Source organism: Excalfactoria chinensis, chromosome 1 (genome assembly GCF_039878825.1).
Source record: "Excalfactoria chinensis isolate bCotChi1 chromosome 1, bCotChi1.hap2, whole genome shotgun sequence".
Lineage (NCBI taxonomy): Eukaryota > Metazoa > Chordata > Aves > Galliformes > Phasianidae > Excalfactoria > Excalfactoria chinensis.
Genome location: NC_092825.1, coordinates 28,517,645 through 28,536,747, shown reverse-complemented (window position 1 = coordinate 28,536,747; position 19,103 = coordinate 28,517,645). Strand labels below are relative to the sequence as shown.

At 36.6% G+C, this 19,103-nt stretch overlaps 1 protein-coding gene across 2 annotated transcripts in view; it reads right to left on the bottom strand.

The window, feature by feature from the left end:
• The window catches only part of TMEM117 (transmembrane protein 117), a 194,972-nt gene that overhangs the window by 110,029 nt on the left and 65,840 nt on the right, over positions 1–19,103 (bottom strand). For both annotated transcript variants that reach the window (XM_072333610.1, XM_072333601.1), the window contains exon 4: positions 1,906–2,005. In XM_072333610.1, coding sequence (XP_072189711.1) covers positions 1,906–2,005 — 100 coding nt within the window. The remainder of the gene's footprint in view (positions 1–1,905; positions 2,006–19,103) is intronic.

The following is a 19,103-nucleotide window of genomic DNA, read 5'->3' as shown; positions in this document are numbered from 1 at the left end:
CAACCTCCCCAGACTGCCCCAGCAATCTCTCCTGGTCTTCAATGGAATCTTATTTGGTACAATCTAATTTTAGCTCTATTGCTGAATAGACCTGGGAGAGCTTTGAGTACACAGAAAGCATCAGTGCTGCACATAATACTTTGTTTCTTTTTTTTTTTTTTTTTTTTTGCAAATGAGAAAAGAGGGACTGAAAAACTGGAATGTAGCATGAACTGTACGTAACCTGTTGTCAGAACTCTAATTCACATATGTCACTCTCAATTCAGCTTAGTGTATGCATCATCAAGGGTCAAGCTAAAGGTTTTCCGAAATAGCCATGAATTTTATTAGTGATTCTGCAGAAATGCACGCTAATGGTCAGCATCAGTCATTGTGTGTGTTGACTCCTTCTTGTAAGCTTGTATGTATAGATGATTTGTTCTCTACTTGATTTTCATGGCTACCATTTCACAGAGCATAATTTGTCTCAGACAAACCGCTGATACATCTAAACAATATGCTGAAAAAATCATTTATGCTCTTTTTTTTTCCCCCTGTCTGTTATACAGTATGTTCACAATATGTGGAGGATACAAGATAAACTGACATAAACTCAGATCCCCTTCTCAGACTATTCCTACAGTTTTGTAGAACGTACTCTTAAGAGTCTTACAGTGATTCTTATTTAAAACCATTTCCGTAGTGATTTTTCCTAACACATGCCACAGCCTAAAATAACACTTTCTACATGCTGTGTCGAAATACTTTCCAACCACGCTTATGTGATAAACATACACAATTGTGTAATGTTGCTTCTTTTAATGAATCTCCCTAGAATTATGTTGATCAGTTTGAATAGCAACTGAGGGAGCAGTGAATGATTAGGGAAAAGTTATTAGTTATTAATTAAAAAAAAAAATTATGCAAGCTTAAAAATCATGGACTTCTGACTTCAGTATAAATGAATGTAGTGACTTCAGTGATTAATGTAAGTCAACAATTGTTAAAATTCTTACTTACACTTATCAGAGAAATATAATCTTACTAAGAAAAGAAAGAAAGAAAGAAAGAAAGAAAGAAAGAAAGAAAGAAAGAAAGAAAGAAAGAAAGAAAGAAAGAAAGAAAGAAAGAAAGAAAGAAAGAAAGAAAGAAAGAAAGAAAGAAGTAGAAAAGGAACAAGAATTCACTTTCTATCGTTTTGTGTTTAAGAAATGCTCTTCCTGAACAAGAAAACCACATTTGGATGTGCTTCATTTTAGTTCCCAATTAACTGACATTTTCTGGTTCTCTTTCACTAAGGAGTGATGTGGGTAGCCACCATTTCAGGAGATAACTTTTTCAACAATTATAACTCAAGAGAGCCTCACAAACACATCTAATTTTATGCAAAGATTTATTCTTCTAAACCTTTAAACTAGAGACAAATTTAATCTGATAGTTTCATGTCAAACAGGCTACTTTCAAATTCTGGGATGAAACTGGCTTGCTCGCTTTCTCTCACCTCCATCACTCTATCACTTCATTTGTTCATTGTTTCTTCTTTTTAATCCTTTTAATTAGACTTGTTTATTTTGAGCTATTACACTCTGTTTTATAAGATAGCAAGTCATCATGTTATTCTACAGCAAAACATGTCCACCGGGATGTTTTACTTAAGCCCTTGCTGTCCTATGAAAAATTCCCACTCGTAACAGAAGGATGAAAGTGGTGCTGAAGCTCCTGAAACAGCTTTTGAATCCCAGCTACTTAAATATCCCGCCATTAGGCCACTTTACCTATGTTTGCCTTTGTTTTCTATTTCTGAGTTACAATATTTGAATACTTCAAGAAGCTGAGTTTTAGCCCTTATCCTTTCCTCTCTTCCCTGAAACTAAGAAATTTACTTCACTTCTTTTCTCTTTTAAAATGTAATATTGTATTTCTTACCATCCATGCTGTGACAAAATCTCCCATCCAAGTCCCAACTGCAGCTACCTTCATAAAATTTTCATTCCTGATGCCCATGAAGTCTGTTATAATGTATGCACTGTGGAAACAAGAACACACACTGTAAGCTACACACATTTGCTTAATGTAGTTATAAAGAACTTGCTTTAGCGACAAATTTGTGAAAGATTTCCCATTTCTTGCATAATCACTTTTTCTGCCAGATCTGAACCTTGACACAGTACTGAACTAGGATGGGTCAATTCCAATTAGAATTGGAAATGTGATTTTACAGCTCACATCTCTTCTGAAGGTGCAAAAATAGTGACAGGTAAAGTATTTAGGATTATGTAAGGATTCTAGAAATAAAAACAGCTTTACACTTTTTACCTCTTCCCCTGTACAAATGGAACTGCAACATTCTCAGTATTGCTGACTTTGCAAAATCTTGTTGAAAATTTTTAATGTCTCTTCAAAGAGATCATTGAGCCACCTCATTTTTAACTCCGCCAGCTATACAAACATGTTTTTATAACACAGTAGTGCAAGTAAGCTTTAGAGACTTGCAGTGAAAAGCAGTAATTTAGAATCATAGATTCACAGAATCATAGAATGGCCTGGGTTGAAAAGTCCCACATTGATCATCCACTTTCAACTCCCTGCTATGTGCAGAGTCACCATCCACCAGACCAGGCTGCCCAGAGCCACATCCAGTCTGGCCTTGAATGCCTTCAGGGATGGAGCATCCACAGCCTCCTTTGGCAACCTGTTCCAGTGCGTCACCACCCTCTGTGTGAAAAACTTCCTCCTAATATCTAAGCTAGACCTCCCCATCTCAGTTTAAGACCATTCCCCATTTGTTGATGTATACAATGTATTTCCATAGATATATTTTATTTAAATCCAAAATAAGTAGTTCTGTTTTGTTTAAGTAAACACCTTACACAATAATTTGACCTCAACACTCAAGTTCATTATAGTAAGAAGTTACCTGCTGGAGTAAGAGCTCTCTGGGACAAAATACAGCTTTAAATATAGGCATATTCTTTGTTCAAATGCTTTTATCATGCTTAGGAAGACACAACTGCCCTCAGGAACTAAAGCACTGAATAATTAAACTGTTTTCAAGACTCCTGGAAACACTGCTTACATAATGCTGTGCCTACTTAAGGTTATGCACAACCCACCCAGTTGCATGTAGCAGCTTCTGTCATTATTGTATTATTCAAACCTTATCATTACCATATTCCCAAGACTGTATTTTATAAAGTCTACTGTAGAGTATCTGTGCAACTGGATCAGCACAAGGCTGATCCCACTGTTTGGGGCAGTCATATTAAAATCTAGATTTTTGATCAACATATGGGGTCTTGATCACACAAATCAATGCACAGCACCGTACTGCTACTTAGATATGAGTTGGTAAGTTGTAGAGTAGAAATACTGATGTCAGTGAATGGTTTCATATAAAATGGCATACTCTAATGGCTCTTTTGATTAAATACATTTGGTGACCTTTTAGACAACATGTTGTTAAAAAAAAATAATCACAGTTTTTTTAATGAGATGAACAGCATATAAATGCTGGCTTATATTTTCTTCTGGAGTGGGAGTACTTTTAATTATTTTCCATGTAGTTAATAAGTTCATTCATGCTGTAAATGTTCTGCACTGCAAATAAGGATTCAGGAACACAAGATCACCTATAGTGGGTTAGTCTAAAGTCTCTCTGTTCCAATATCCATTCTTCAAGAGATTGCAATATCAAATTCCTAGGGAAGATCATAAGAACACACAAGAACACATCTCCCAGTTGCAGAGAGATAGGGAGAGTGTAACTGTAATCATTTAGAATTCCCTTTTTCCCTGCATTTTCAGTATGGCAGTTTTGTAATATTTTGTAAAGATGAACAATAATTAAATCTGCATTTCCTAAGGAGGTATCTCATTAACAAATAAGACACGATATGAACAGTTGTAAGGACTGGCCTCTCAAAACAACCTGGTACCTTTTTGTGTAAAACACATGGAAAAAAAAAAACACAGTTTGCACCTTTATTTTTTATTCCCATTACTCATATGCATAAGTCATTGAAATATGCATTATACATGACGACAGGTGTACAGAAACCAGCTGTTTCTTGTACATTCCTGAAAAACAGCTACCAAGCTAACTCCTACAGCCCCACTGCTCATTGTCAGGAGCCCAGTACCACTGTGGAAAGCAGACATATGCAAGATTGGTTATCGAAAAAAGGCCATGAGGCAAATGATCACTGTGTAATAGGTATTAACAAGTAGAAGAGACACCACACTGGGCATAAACATTGTTGTGATTTATTTATTTTTTTTTAATAGTAATGGAAACCTTCCACGTAGTCGCTTATTTTCAAGAATGTTGTATCTCAGGCCTTACAATAACATCAGGTAAGCTGTATAAAATAATCAAAAGCATAGAAAGGCCTTGAAAACATCAGATCACCCTCACAGTCATTTTGGAAATTTGAAACATGAACACTTGAAACATGAAAGCATCCAAAATTCTTAGTATAAATTGTGCATCGTATTCTATAACTAATTAATGCCCATGCTAAGTTTGCAAATTAAGCAAGCTTCGGTTAGAGCAAAATAACGTTACTTTAAAGAAACTCATACTAACATAATCTGTGCATGATTCAAGTGCATTTACTGATAAAAATAAAATTGCAACCTTTTATGGAATACAGCAAATATTTTTAGGACTGTCATTAGCTTGTTAGAAATAGTAACAAAATACATTTATATTTTATTAACTATTAGCACTACATCCCATTCTCTGCAGTATTATTTTAGTCTCAAAATGCAAATTTCACTTTATGAAAAAAATTGTTTTTGGTGGATAGAAATGAAAAGAGCCTCTAGTTTTAATTTTCAAGTTTTAATTCAAATACAGATGAGAGTAGGTGACCTTTTTAAAAAGCCATGCATGCCTAATGATGTCACCAGGTTACATATATTTACCTGCACCAGAAGTAAAATTATACCTATTGTGGAAAAATCCCCACAGCTTTCTAGCTTCAGCCTGTAGTTAGAGCAGTGTTCTATAGCTGGTTACTGTCATTTCACAGCTAAGACCCTTGTCTGCACCCTGTAGGATGGTTAATGGCCATTGGGTGGTTGGATTTCAGCTAGATTTTGCCATGGTCAGCCTGATTTTTATTTGGTTTGTCAAAAAGCTTCTGTTCGCTTTGCCATACTTAAATCCTGTAGCAAGGTACATTCATATTACATGAGCAGCACAACCTAAGTAACAGGAAAAACACAGTGGTTAAATTTCATAACAAAGTAAAAAGCTCTTCAGAAGCAGAGAGGATATCTGTAAATAATTAAATGTTGAGAAGCCCATGTTTATGGATACTGTACATAAAGGACAATTTTTCATCTGGTACTTGGAACAAACCTACTACTACTACTTACTGATAGTAAAAATGGAAGCGGTTAAGCAAGGGAAAATGCTCAGAACACTCTTTCCAGGTTAAAGCCTTATAGAAGGTAAACCACAATTTTCACACAACAGCAAAACAAAGGAGCCAGAGACAAGAAGAAAGGACTTGAGGCAGAAAGAGTCTAAAATTCATCATTATCAAGCGCTGTCTACATCCAAAGGGCAAATTAATAACAGGCAATCAGAAAGAAGATGTATGAGAACAGTGTACTTGATCACTTTTTTGAAGTCAGCACCAGAATGGGCAGAGAACAAAGACAGAAACAACAGCACTATCCCAGAATTTCTTTTTCAAATCAAGAAAGATTTTGAAGTCTTTTTTCTTTCTTTTTCTCTTCCAAAGAAGGATGACACGTCAGCAGCTATCCAAATGGCTAACAGTCTGAAAGCATGTGGAGCACTTTAAAGTTCAAAACAGATGTACAAGCCACTGTGATGCTATCAACATTGTTACACTGAAACAGGAACCTAAGGTTGGGATTTAGATTGAATTTAGACACATTCCTAAGTGTAAGCTAGGGATCATACACTCAGTGGAGTCCCAATCAGAACAGCAAATGGAGATTCAAGCATGCTTTATCAATAACCTTCTGCAGATTTGCTAGGTGAAGGATATGCTTACCTTGTTACTGTAGGATGGCTAGCATGTCAAAACAGTTAAGTTCATATACCAAAAGCTTTTGCTAAAACCAGGTGACTAAATCATTCCAAGAACCATGACATACTCTGTTCTCCAGATGATAATCCAAATCCTCTATCTCCTGTAAATCCTGTGACACAGCTGACAACCCAGAAACATTTGAACCAAACCCTAGATCCCCATGGATGGCAATGAGAGCACTGACACTGATGGGAGGTTAGGATTGCCTAAGTGCAGGCATTTGATGCCATTTTAGGGACCTCTGTGCTGTCAGATGTCTTTTTATACAGTATCTAGGGCTGGCACACAGCACATGGTATGCTCTGTACGGTCTACAATAATTGCATGCATAGTGTCGCAGCTTGAGACGCTTCCAAGAGGAGAGTGGGCATAGATGTCTTTTATCTTAAGTAACAGAAAATCTGTACATGCTCAGCAGTCTAATACAGCAGCTTTCTTATCTGGCAGTCCCACTCAATAGCTAATTATCTATTGACTTCATCTTGGTGCACCTGACAAAGTGAAGTGCCTTGACAATGGCCAACAAGGGACAGCACAGAAGTTCACAGTTTACAAAGATGCGTGTGCTTTGACATATCTCCACAAGCTGCCCTCATTTTTGATTTTGCAGAGTTAAAGAGTATCAGAATAATTGAAAACATACACAAAAGACTGAAGATACAGTTCCTGCTCCATATTTGGTCCCCTAAAATTACAGACTGGCAAATGAGAATCATGGTAGCTCAGCTGAAAAGATATCCCTCTGTTGCTAGAAACTGGAGTCACAAGAAACTGGAAGATGCACAGAGTCTAGACCTATGTTTTATAGGCAGAAATGCCATAACGAAAATGAAATTAAAGCATAGCTACCTGCCCATAGTACAGACAAGCACATGGTCACTAGCCCTTCTGAATGCACTGAACCAGTTATTTTGCTTGACAGAGTGTCAGAGAGGGAACAGCTGCATGAGGCTCAGCAAGCTAATCTCCAAACACAACAAAACCAGCATTCAATAACAGCTTGACCACTGCAAGGCTCCCTTGAGACAGATCCATGGCCCAGAGCAAGACACCTGAGACTAATGAATTGAAGCTGCAACTGAACACTCCTTGTTGGTAACTTGTTTATAAATGTTTTTTAAATTAAGCAACAGAACTGTGTTTCTGAAAACCTCTGCTCATCAGCCTATGGGCCCAGGGGGGCTGCCTTCCTTTCTCTGGGGACTTCGGTTTTAAGGTTCCCAAGCCATTTAAAGATCTGCTGCTGGGCATGTAGAGGAGCTTCTCTCTACAGGAATAAGCAATTTGGCTTTCGACTCACATCCTGTATTGATTGATATCCATAAAGTACTTATTCCTTCACTTGGTTTGCCTGCAGAGCTCCATCTGTGAAGTGTTTTGCAAACCTGCCTTAGGAGACAAGGCCCACTGAAAAAAAGCAGCAATCACACTTCTGTCTGTAAATGTAGAAAAGAACGTATCTAAATTAAATGGTAGGGAGCATGTGAGAGCCAATCAGTGTTCCAGGGAAAACTGGTTCAATCCCTTCCCATGTCAGAGAACTACATCTCACTGTAAGAAAAGTAAAAATGAAGACCAGCTCTTACTAGGAAAGTGGTTTTGCACACGTAATGCTCTTCAGGAGCATAAGAAATATGTGTTTCAATGTCCTTTGCATGAGGGGCAATGGAAGCTATAGATCCTGTGCTCCTATTGTTGGATTCAAGAGTGAGGTATCCTTACCCAACTTGCATATATAAGAAAGAGCTTTCTTTTCTCCACTTTAAGAAAAATGAAATGGATTCCACAGATTAGGATAGGATTCTGGATAAGATCAAAACTACAATGCAATTAAAATACTTAATGTAAGTTGGGATTTAATTTAAAACATTTCTGTCTTTATATAGCTCCTTTTCTGCAGACTGGAGTTACTTGCTCATGATATGTGGTGTTACATGTTCTCTGCCAACAAACCTGAAGCCCAAAAATCTGTACTTCTCTCTAGGGGTCAGATGATGTTACCAGTTTCCTTAGGCTGTCTCCATAATTAATGGATTTGATGGCAATTCAGAGCAGGAATATAATCAAAATGGTTTTCACTTACAGCACCCGTGAGGTGGAAGCAGGTGGATCCTGCTTCCAAAGGATTTGCGAGATGCTGCTTATAACAGCAGGGGAAACCTTTCTACACCAGAGAAAGAAAGAATCTGCATCTCTACTGGGAAAATCCTAAAGATCTGAAAAAAAAAAGTGTTGAGGGACTCCACTATGGCAAGAATGCAGCCTCCCCTTCAGCCAAAGATAATCTTTGTCAGTGTTCGCACATACTCCCAGGGATGTTAAAAGACAGAATCTGCTAAACTTATAGTTCTTTTTTAGGTCAAACCTTAAGTTACACAAAATCAGAGAGAATTAGGGGCTGAGTTGGGAATTAAATCCAGATTTCTTGTCTCCTAGATGAGAAGTGTTCCCCATCACTATTTTAAGAGCTTCGATGCTGTATTCTCTACTACCCTTAGAGGCTCTACTACAAAGCACTCCCTACAGATGAGATAGTCTGAGTAAAAGCATAAAAGATGCTTGACATAAGAATTTGACAATTTTATTGCCTGTTCAAATATATCTGTATCTTTTTCAAATTTTCCTTGTTCTTGTGTATTGAGGATCACTTCTTCATCTCAAAATGAAGAGAATTGTTCAGTAAGTGACATTTAAAAAAAGAATAGTTACTAAAGCTTGAAGACATCTCTAACAGAAACTAAGGAATACAACAGGCAACATGTTTGAGAAGTTAGGTTAGTAATATACAATTGGATGCATTAAAACATTGTATTTTAAGGAAAAATGTTTGTTTGTTTGTCTTTATATATATACTAGACAAGATACCTGTAAGTCTGAATCACACTACACTGCCTGAATTTCTCAGCATATGGCTTACACATACACATTTTAGTAGAGCTACAGCAGGGGAAGGGAAGATGAAAAGCAAAATTTTTAGAACAGGCAATTTCAAGAAAATGACTGACTTAATAAAAAAGAACTGCCAGAATATGAACAAGATATATTTACATATTTGCAACTTTCTGACTCTGACATAAATACATTTGCAAAGCAGTTTGGCATCATTTAAAACTTCAGTGAATTGCAGCAAAAACTTTATTTTCAGGAAGCTGCAGTAATATTGTGCAACTGAATGACAAGGGGTCAAAGGGCTGTTTCTCCAGCATGGATTAGGGAACTCCTAGTGTTTCTCTGAACACTAAAAGGCTCTTCAAGAATCTCTGCATCTGTGACTGGGAAGAGATGCTCCACTACAGTAAAAGCTAGGTCAGCGTTTCCTTTAAAAGCAACCTCTTGGATCACAGAATCATACAATGGCCTGCTATGTGCAGGGTCGCCAACCACCAGACCAGGCTGCCCAGAGCCACATCCAGCCTGGCCTTGAATGCCTCCAGGGATGGGGCATCCACAGCCTCCTTGGGCAACCTGTGCCAGTGCAGCACCACCCTCTGTGTGAAAAACTTCCTCCTTGGATGCAGTTTTAATTTGAGAATTGCAAATACAGTTGAATGCAACCTAAATACGGATGCCCATTTGTAAAGCAGTGGATACGTGACATATGATTCACCCTACCATTTGAACCAAACTTACTTAAACGTGTGGTGGAGGAATGTAACTGCTCCTAAGTAGGCTACAAATGGTTTGGGGTTTTTTGGTGTTGTTGTTGTTGTTGTTGTTTGTTTGTTTGTTTTCAATACATCAGTAATCATCAGTGACTTTTCATTTTGACATTTTTGTTTCCAGAGTTTTGCTGCAGAGACATTAGAGTATCTGAAGCAGCACAGACATGGGCTTGAAGGCTATTTCTCTGACAGCCATTTCAAATCCCAGTCACGTTACATTTTATATAAGATCTGAGGGTATTTGATTTGGCTTGTGTGCTTGTAGTGCCACTGCTACATGTCCCTTTTGTCAAAGTTATCGTGACCACCAAAAAATGGTCAGAATAACTTTACCGTTATGATAAAAAAGGCAGGCATATTTTCCTTCAACTGACAGTTCTAATACACTGGAAAAAAATACTTAAAAAATCTGAAAATATTAGCTTATTTTTGAAATGCAAATCTGTCAAGTTCTAAAATTAAAAATAATCTTGATGTTTGGTTGGAAATTGAAGTAATTTAGATTCAGATTTTTTTTTATCTTCTATGAACATTTCAGCTTTCTTTCTAAACTTACATATTACAAACACTTTCAAGATTTTAACATATTTTGCTGGTTCAGGACAGAAAAACATTTTGATTTTCCAAAATTCTTGTGATGCTGAAAAAAAACATTTCATGTCCACACCACTTAGGAATGGCATTTGTTATGAGAGATTTTTCTTTCGGCGAAATGTATTTTTACCTCAAACTACAACGCAAACTAAAGCCCAGTATAGCTTCAGCGGATTCAGAGATTACAGATAGGAAAACACTTGACCTTCTGTAAAAGTCAGGGTAAATTGTGGCTTACCTCTGTCTGTAGCAAAATATTTATCAGTTTTCTATTTTCCTTTTAATTATTATTTTTTCACAAGAAACTTTGCATGTTAACTGATGAACCAAACCCAGGCAATAAAAGCATTAATTCTGCATTGAAAATAGACTGTGTAGGACCTGTAAATAGTATCTTAAATTACCCGAACAAGTCCGGTATCATGTATCATGATCATTAAAACCGTAAATAATACTACAGGCACATAAAGGCTGTAGAATTAGCAATTCAAACAACATAATATTTTTAAGTATTTCTTCAAATTTTTTTCTATGAAGACAAGTAATATTTCAAAATTAGTAAGTCAGGAAGAAGACCAGGAGGCGACAACATCCATGACTGAAAGGATGAATGGCATGGACAAATTCCACCTACTTTACATTGCACATATGCACTAAAAAAAGAACAGCAAGCAATACCTGCAGTAGAGCTTGTGGGATGTTGGCTGAAATAGAACAACGAAGATTGGACTATATAAAATTTTGGAAAGCAGATGAAGATTTCTAAAGTAGCTATTAGAGTTTTGGAAGATACATCAAATAAGTAATTAGTAATAATTTTAAAAAGGAGATAAATCATAGAAAAAAATAAATAGGCTGGAAATAAAACCAAGGGATGATCTTGTTCAACCCCTCCCACTAAATGGGATAACTTTTAGACCAGATTGATCAAGGCCTTATTTTCATAAATTATTTAAGGATTGTTTATTTTAAGTAACATGTATTTAAACTTACTTACTTAAGCCTATTTATCAAAAGAAGATTTAAAAGGGCACTAGGGAGAAGGTGTTCTTTACAATTGACTGCTCTGGACTTATAGTTCAGAAGGTCTTTTTTTATTATGGGAAGACCTCAACAATATAACACAGTGCTAAAGCAGCCAAGGCTTTGGCACAGACTGTTTCTATTAAAACAGCCAATATTTTCTTCTCCCTGTCCTTTCACTACAGTTCAATGAAATAAAGTATATGCAACTATATATCATCTCTTAAAGCACTTCATTTTTTTCTTCATGTCATTACATAGTTTAGCAGCTGTTAAATTAAATAAATGTAAGACTTTTATGTTAGTATAAATAATATGAAAGTTGCCCTACACATAGGCATAATATACAGAATATGGGTTATTTTATATATATATAAATATGTACATATGTGATAATGATGAAGTTAACTGAAAACACAAATTCTATCTCCTAGAGTACCTGTGCTGTATATAAGCACAGCCTAAAAAGGGGAACAGAGGTTCTTGGAAAATCATACCAGGAACTGATGTTGGTTCACCAAGTTATTAAACGCTGAATTTGACAAGGACCACAGAGTGACAATCAATCAGCCAAAAACAGAGAAGATGAAACACAACAGGGGAAGTAAAAATTTTTTTAAAAAGGGTGGGTGAAATATGAAACTGGATTGGCAAATATGATGGAAGGAAAATGACAAGCTGCGCATTTGTAGAAGCTCATAAACACATTTCAAATACAAAATATGTTAGAAGGATTAAAAGTGAAAAGCAAGAATGGAACTGACAGTGTCCCAGTCCAAAAATGGTTTTAGAAAAGTGTTCAGATTCAGCTGCATTGTGCTACTTTTCTTGTAAAGAGTTAACTATCCAGAATCTCAGCATTGCAGAGAAAGTTTCACTATGTGATGAAAGAGAGAGATTCATCATTCCCTGAAAAGCACTCAACCAGAATCATTTCAGAAAAAGGAATAAGTCCATGCTTTCTACAATGTTATTTTAGTGCATCTATCTGCTTACTAATGCTTAGTGTAGATAAAGGAGAGTAAAACTACAGTTTGTTCAAGGAACTGAAAGAATGCATTCAAGGAATTGAAAGAATACACCATCTTGGAAAGCTATTATGCTATGGCAAAGATAAATATGCAGGGTCTTATGAAGACCAAAAATGGTATTAGCATGTCAGCCTTACTAAGCTTCTCAAAGAACCAAGTAGGCAGAAAAAAGTAATTCAGACTGGAAAACTGACTTTCTTCATACGGAAGACAGATACTGCAATTTGATCCAGACAAAAATGCACTCTAAATAACAACTTTGTGAAGCATTTTCTTTGTACATGTTGAGTTCTAATATATTGCCCAAGTTCTACAATCTGTATACACAGTCAGTATTTTGTACCTAAATCAAAATGAATGGGAATCTCTCATGTGATAAAAAGTTATTCCTTAAAATTGCTTACAGGTGCAAAAGAATAGGAAATATCTTTCTGTTATGTACGATTGGTTTCATATCTGTTGAAGATGACTGCTGTGTATCAGTGCAATCCATAATATCAGACTGAGATACAGAAACTGTTGGAATTGTTAAGAAATAACAATCTACCATTCTCACTTCTGAGAAGCAATGGGAGGAAAAAATCTAATAAGAACTCAGAAGTTGGTCTGAGGATTTGGTTGACTTGTCTCATAACGTAATAACAGCAGCAGATTGTAGAGCAGATGGAAAAGAACTAGACTTCAAGCAATATACAAATTAACAAATTGAGAAGATCGCTTCTTTACTATATTACTCAAAATTGGTGCATAAAGAACAACTGGGTCTAGGGCCAGTCAGTTGACAAGAGCTGGCATATAATTATAGCAGAGAATTTCACATGGAAAATGAAGGGAAGAAGACAGCCTGTTCTTCCACTTGTCTGACAAAGCAAACACTTTTATTAAAACTACTATACCATCATCTGAACCATACTGACCATACAGAATGTATCGGCCAAAGGAGTTCAACACTGGATATGCTATGATCTTGCAATAAATCGTACTTAACTGTTATATTCTTTCATTCTTACTTTACTCAGTAATTAAACAAAACTATCATTGAAACAAAGAAGACAAATTGCCAGAAATTGCTCGCAGATTTGATCCTCGAATCAACATAGCTCTATTGCATACTGTCCCCTTCACAAAACAGTCTTCTAATAATTTGATAATTATATTCCTAATAAAATGCAGTGACCTAATGAGAAATCTCATTAGCAGGACAATGCAGACGTTCAGCTAAATAACAAAGAAACAAATACTTCCAAATTTATCTCGCATAACGTTTAAAGAACCTTTTCTCATCTCTTTTTGAAGGTTGTTCAGTCAGTAGTCTGCCACATTTGTGGACTGAACTTCCATTTCTTTACTGTAATTGAAAATAAAATCTTCTGCCAGATAAGAGAAAAAAAAAAAAAAAAAAAAAAAAAAAAAAAAAAAAAAAAAAAAAAGAATGCACTGTGACCCTGTCCCTTTGGATTTACTGGTTGTACAGGTACACTTTGCATTACATTGAGTCATCCCTTTAATTTCCTCTAAGGTTACATCTAAGGGCTGGCAATAGATTTGTCTCTTGCAGGAATCCAGTTCCACTGTTTCACAATCAGTTTTCACATTTCCCATTATACAAGAGAGTGGTCAGCTGCCAGCACTTAAAGCTGATGGCATTTTACTCTTGCACAGACTGGAATTTAGCTGCTCCACAAGTGATTTATAACAAACAAACAAAAAAAAAAAAAACAAAAAAACAAACAACAAAAAACAAAAAAAACACAAAAAAACAGATAAACAGTGCAAAAGAATGAATTTCATATATTTTCTTATTTCTGTACTTGTGAAAATATATAATAATTTAGGTTGATAGGAACCTCTGGAGATCACCTTATCCAAATTTCTGCTCATGGCAGGGATAGCTTCAATAAGATCAGATTGCTGAGAGCCATCTGAGCTTCAAGAGCCTCGAAATGCACAACTTCTCTTGGCTGTCTGTTTCAGTGCCTATGTGCCTATAGAACTGCTACCTCTTTCATTTATTTATTTTCCACTTCAGTCTGAATTTTCCTTGCTTCAGGCCAAAACCGTTGCCACCTATCCTGTCCCTGTTACTTCTAAGAGGATTCTGGCACCACCTTCTCTGTAGCCTTCTTGTCTCCAGAGAAAACAAAATTCCCTCAGCTGCTCTTCATACATTCTGTTCTCCTAAACCCCTTCCTCTCATATTTTCATTCTAGTTGATCAATGTCTCCCTTGTACCAAAAAGCCCAACATGGTCATGAGGACATGTTCCACAGCCTTCCCACACATTGCAACTACACTGATCAGCCTGGAACTTCCTAAACTCTCCTACTTGTTCCTCTGGAAGGTGGACTTAAATGTTTGCCTTTTACAAATCACAAGAGATCTCCTCATGTGCCTTGATCTTTCAGAGTTGTTAGTGAGCAGCCTCACAGTGACATCTGTCCACAGTTTCAGTATCCAGTATGCAGCCCCAGCACTTATTAACAACATAGTTATATTGATCCTTATTACTTGTTAGACGTTCCTTGCATAGACCCTGACTGATCAGCTAGTGTGATCTTTGTGAAAAAGGACCTGGGCTCCTGGCAGACACCAAGTTGAGAACAAAATAGCAATATACTCTGTGGAACAGCCTTCTAAACTGTGTCAGGAAAAGCACTACCAGAATGGTGCTGGAAGTGATCCTTCCCTCTGCATTAGTGAGACTCATCTGGAGTGCTGGGCAAGTTGCTGGCCTCCCCAGACTAGAGAAACATGGACATAGCTGAACAAGTCCAGCAAATGGCCACAAAGTCAACTAAGGAACCAGAACATCTGATATAGGAAAAGAGGCTGAGAGAGCTGGGATTATATAGAGAGGTTAGACTCTGTAAGAAAGGGTCAGGTTGGATCTTATCAATGAGATAGAGTGTAGAGCCAGACTCTTCCCAGTGGCATGCTAAAATAGGACAAGAAACAACTGGAATAAATCAAAGTACAGAAAATTCCACTTAAATGTAAGGAAAAAAAAAATCACTATGATGGTGAGTGAACATGGGGACAGATTGCTCAGGTTTAGATTGGACATAAGAAAAAGCTTTTTCTCTCAGAGAGTAGTCAGGCACTGGAATGGCTGCCCAGGGGGGTGATGGAGTCACTGTCCCTGGCAGTGTTCAAGTGTTCAAGATGTCTGAATGAGGAGCTACAAGGTATGGTTTAGTGGCTTGTGGTAGCAATGGTGATGGGAGGACAGTTGTACTAGATGATATTGTAGGTCCTTTTTTAATGGTGATTCTATGATTCTCAGAAGGGTTACAGAACCTCCAATCACAGACATTTTCAAAACCCCACTGGACACAACCTTGAACAATCTCTTTGATTGGATGGCCCACCTCAGGAAGACTGACAGTAGCAAACATTCCAAAAGGAACGTGTACTCCATGATCAACTTATTTCAATTCTTTAAACACATTTCAATTCATCAGATTTGGAAAGATGAAAATTTTGAAATGAAACTCAATCTTCTTTTTCTCTTTGTCAGAAATGTCCCAATTTGCTTAGTTGTGTTTGTGACCAAGTTCTGAATTGTGCACTCAGATCTTGAAAATTTCAGATGAGCTACAGTAATCATGTTGCTACAAACAGGGGGGAAAAAAGTTCAAATTACAAATAAGCATTAATGAGGTTTTTTTTTGAACTAAAAAGCCTACAAAGACTTCATCTTAAACAAGAAATTACTAATGGAATGACTAAGAAAGAGCCATGCATTTGGGTAGATAAGCAAGTATCTTTACTAGACTGTTCTTGGACTCCATCTGGACTGCTGAAATAGAGAGTGATTAAGGCAATGGCAAAAAATCAGTTGCTAAAGGGATACAAGACTTAAGCATTCATTCATCACATTGTCAGGAAGGTTTTTTTAGTTTCAGAAATTTCTTACATTACAGACCTTCCAGAAATGACAGAAATCAAGAAGAGCAGAATGGGTTTCCTCTACAGAACACTTGGGCTCTTAATGGGGTGTGGCTCTTCTCATTTCTTTTCCAACATACTATTTCATCCAGTGTTCTCACTCCCCAGTTGAAACTTGACCATCGCTGGCACAGATTCATAACCATACTGTAACTAGTACAGCACACTACAACAGCATGTACAGTGCTGCCTTGTTATGCAAAATACCTATAGGAAGGCAACATTAGCCATATGGCTTTTTTCAGACAGAGAAGTCAGGGTCTGAAAAAATCATAGAACTGGAGAGGCTGGAAGGGATCTCAAGAGGTCATCAAGTCCTATTCCTCTGCTAAAGCAGGTTTCCTACAGTAGGTCATGCAAGAAGACATCCATATGGGTCGTGAATATCTCTACAGAAGGAGACTCCACAACCTCTCCGGGCAATCTGTTCCAGCACTCCATCACCCATACCATAAAGAAGTTCTTACGCATGTTTGTCTGGAAGTTCCTATGTTCAAGTTTTACGGCCATTGCACCTTGTCCTTTCACTATGCACACCAAGAAGAGCTTGAACACATCCATTTGCCTAACACCTCCATTTAGATATTTGTAAACATTAATCAGATCTCCTCTCAGTCTGAATAGACCACAGGATGAACAGACCCAGGTAAATCAGCCTTTTCTCATAAGGAATATGCTCCTGGCCATTTATCATCTTTGCAGTCCTCCATTGGACTCCTTATATGAAATCCCTGCCTTTTTTGAACTGAAGAGACCAGAACTGGACACTGTGCTGGTAGCATGCCTTCAGTCCGCAAGAGAAACAGTCTAACCAACTTGAGTTATTCCTTTTCTTATTTCCCTTTTTTTCCTTTCTTTCTTTTTGTTTTTTTCCCCCCAGCACAGTCCTAACAGACAGCTTATCATTACAAGCTTAGGTAAGATTTGGTTATCAACACTTCCATTTGCCTCAAAATGTTGTTTGACTACCATGAGGAAAAATCTAACCTCAAATGCAAATTTATAAGGAATAGAGCTTTTTAAATGCAAAATAAATATTTATTAATCTTAAGTCACGTAGCCGTGGATGGTCTTGGTTTTTACATGGGCTTTTTAGAGTTTTCTATGTTTTCCTTTTGTTTATGTAGCTTTTTAATTGCTAACATGTTAAGGCCTTTTTTTATCTGCTAATCATAAGAAAGAAATCTTTTTCCACTGAAACTAGTGATTCCATAATGACTATTAGCAGGGATGACATTAAATTAGGTAAACAGGTGGCAGTATTTCATCTAGTCACAACAGAGACGATTGTTCTTTGAGTCAGTGTGGAACCCAAAATGGTTTTGTCAGACAGGCAAAACAGAAAACAGTTATGCTTTGGCTGGACTTTCTCTTCAGAAATTAGTATTCATTAACAAATGTCATGTTTCCCTTAAACAAGTGAAGAGGCAAAATTATCTCCCCGTTTTAGAAAAGGAAACAATTTACTTCAAAACAATGAAGACAGAAGAGATTTGTTTAGCATGAGACTACATAGATCATAATTCTCTAAAAGCTGAATGGACTGCAAGCATTCAGAGTGTTTTAAATCCTTCCAAGACAGGAAGTTATTATCTTGATACCAGCAAAATCATCAGTTTTGAACAAATATTAGTTTCCTGTATTCTCAGATGCCTCACAGGACAAAGAAAGGCTAGAAAGTAAAACAACTTCTGTGTTAGTAGGGACATTCTTTTTCCCAGAAATAGTTTGGGAATAAATTCCAGAAGATGAGAAAATAATATAAAATAAAATAATATGTTGATAGGCTAGGTTTGGAATGCTAACACTTAGCATTTTTACTGTTGCAAGATAAAGACATTCATTGCTCAGGGACATGATTTAGTGGAGGGTTGTTAGAGTTAGGGTAGTATGGTTAGATCATGATAGAACTCAATGATCTTTAAGGTCTTTTCCAATCTGAGCAATTCTATGATTATATGATTCTATCCTATTTTTTCTGAGACAATTTCAAATAGTTACATGTATCTTGAACAAAATACATACAAAATATAAAGTAGGGAATATATTCAAAATACTTTATCCTGAAGTTCTGGCCAAGGTTGCAGTAAAGCAAAAGAATCTGAACTGATACAGAACACATCAGCAATAAAAAAGACAATGCAAAGGTTTGTCATTCATCTATTTGGTTACATTTACTTGAATTTAAATGCAAATGTGGAAAGTGCCAAAATGAAGTGATACTGAAAGAAAATCTTACACATTTGTAATTTCAGACTTTGTGTGTCTCATTCATCCGTCTTTGCTTAATGGAGTGAAACTACTCATAGCTCTTAAGGTTTGTAGGTGGAGAAAAAGGAACAGTCATTCTCCTTGAGCTCTGTAGTATGATTTTATAGCTCTGACTACTGCTTCCTCAAAGATGCAACTTACATACTTTTGCCCATATCTTTATGCTGTTCATTTGAAGTGAACTTCATATTTCAATTTTTCAATTACTTGTATATAGTGTTTTAACAGGAATATTTCATTTTCATTTAAAGGTAACAAGTGATGATTATCATGGTAGTAACTTGTGAAATCACAGGTTTAAAGGTCATAAAGTATAAAATACGAGAATCCAGTTTCATCTACATAATCCAGGTCATAATTCTCAGCAGCAACTGATTCTTTCTAAATGAGGTTAGGCAAGCCTTTTAGAAAGTCTTGATTTTAATACTTTAACTGTACACACAGAAAATGAACACAAAAAATTTCTGATGGTTGCTTAATTTCAGTATAAAATGTCTGCATTTTATTTCTACTCTGAATACTTC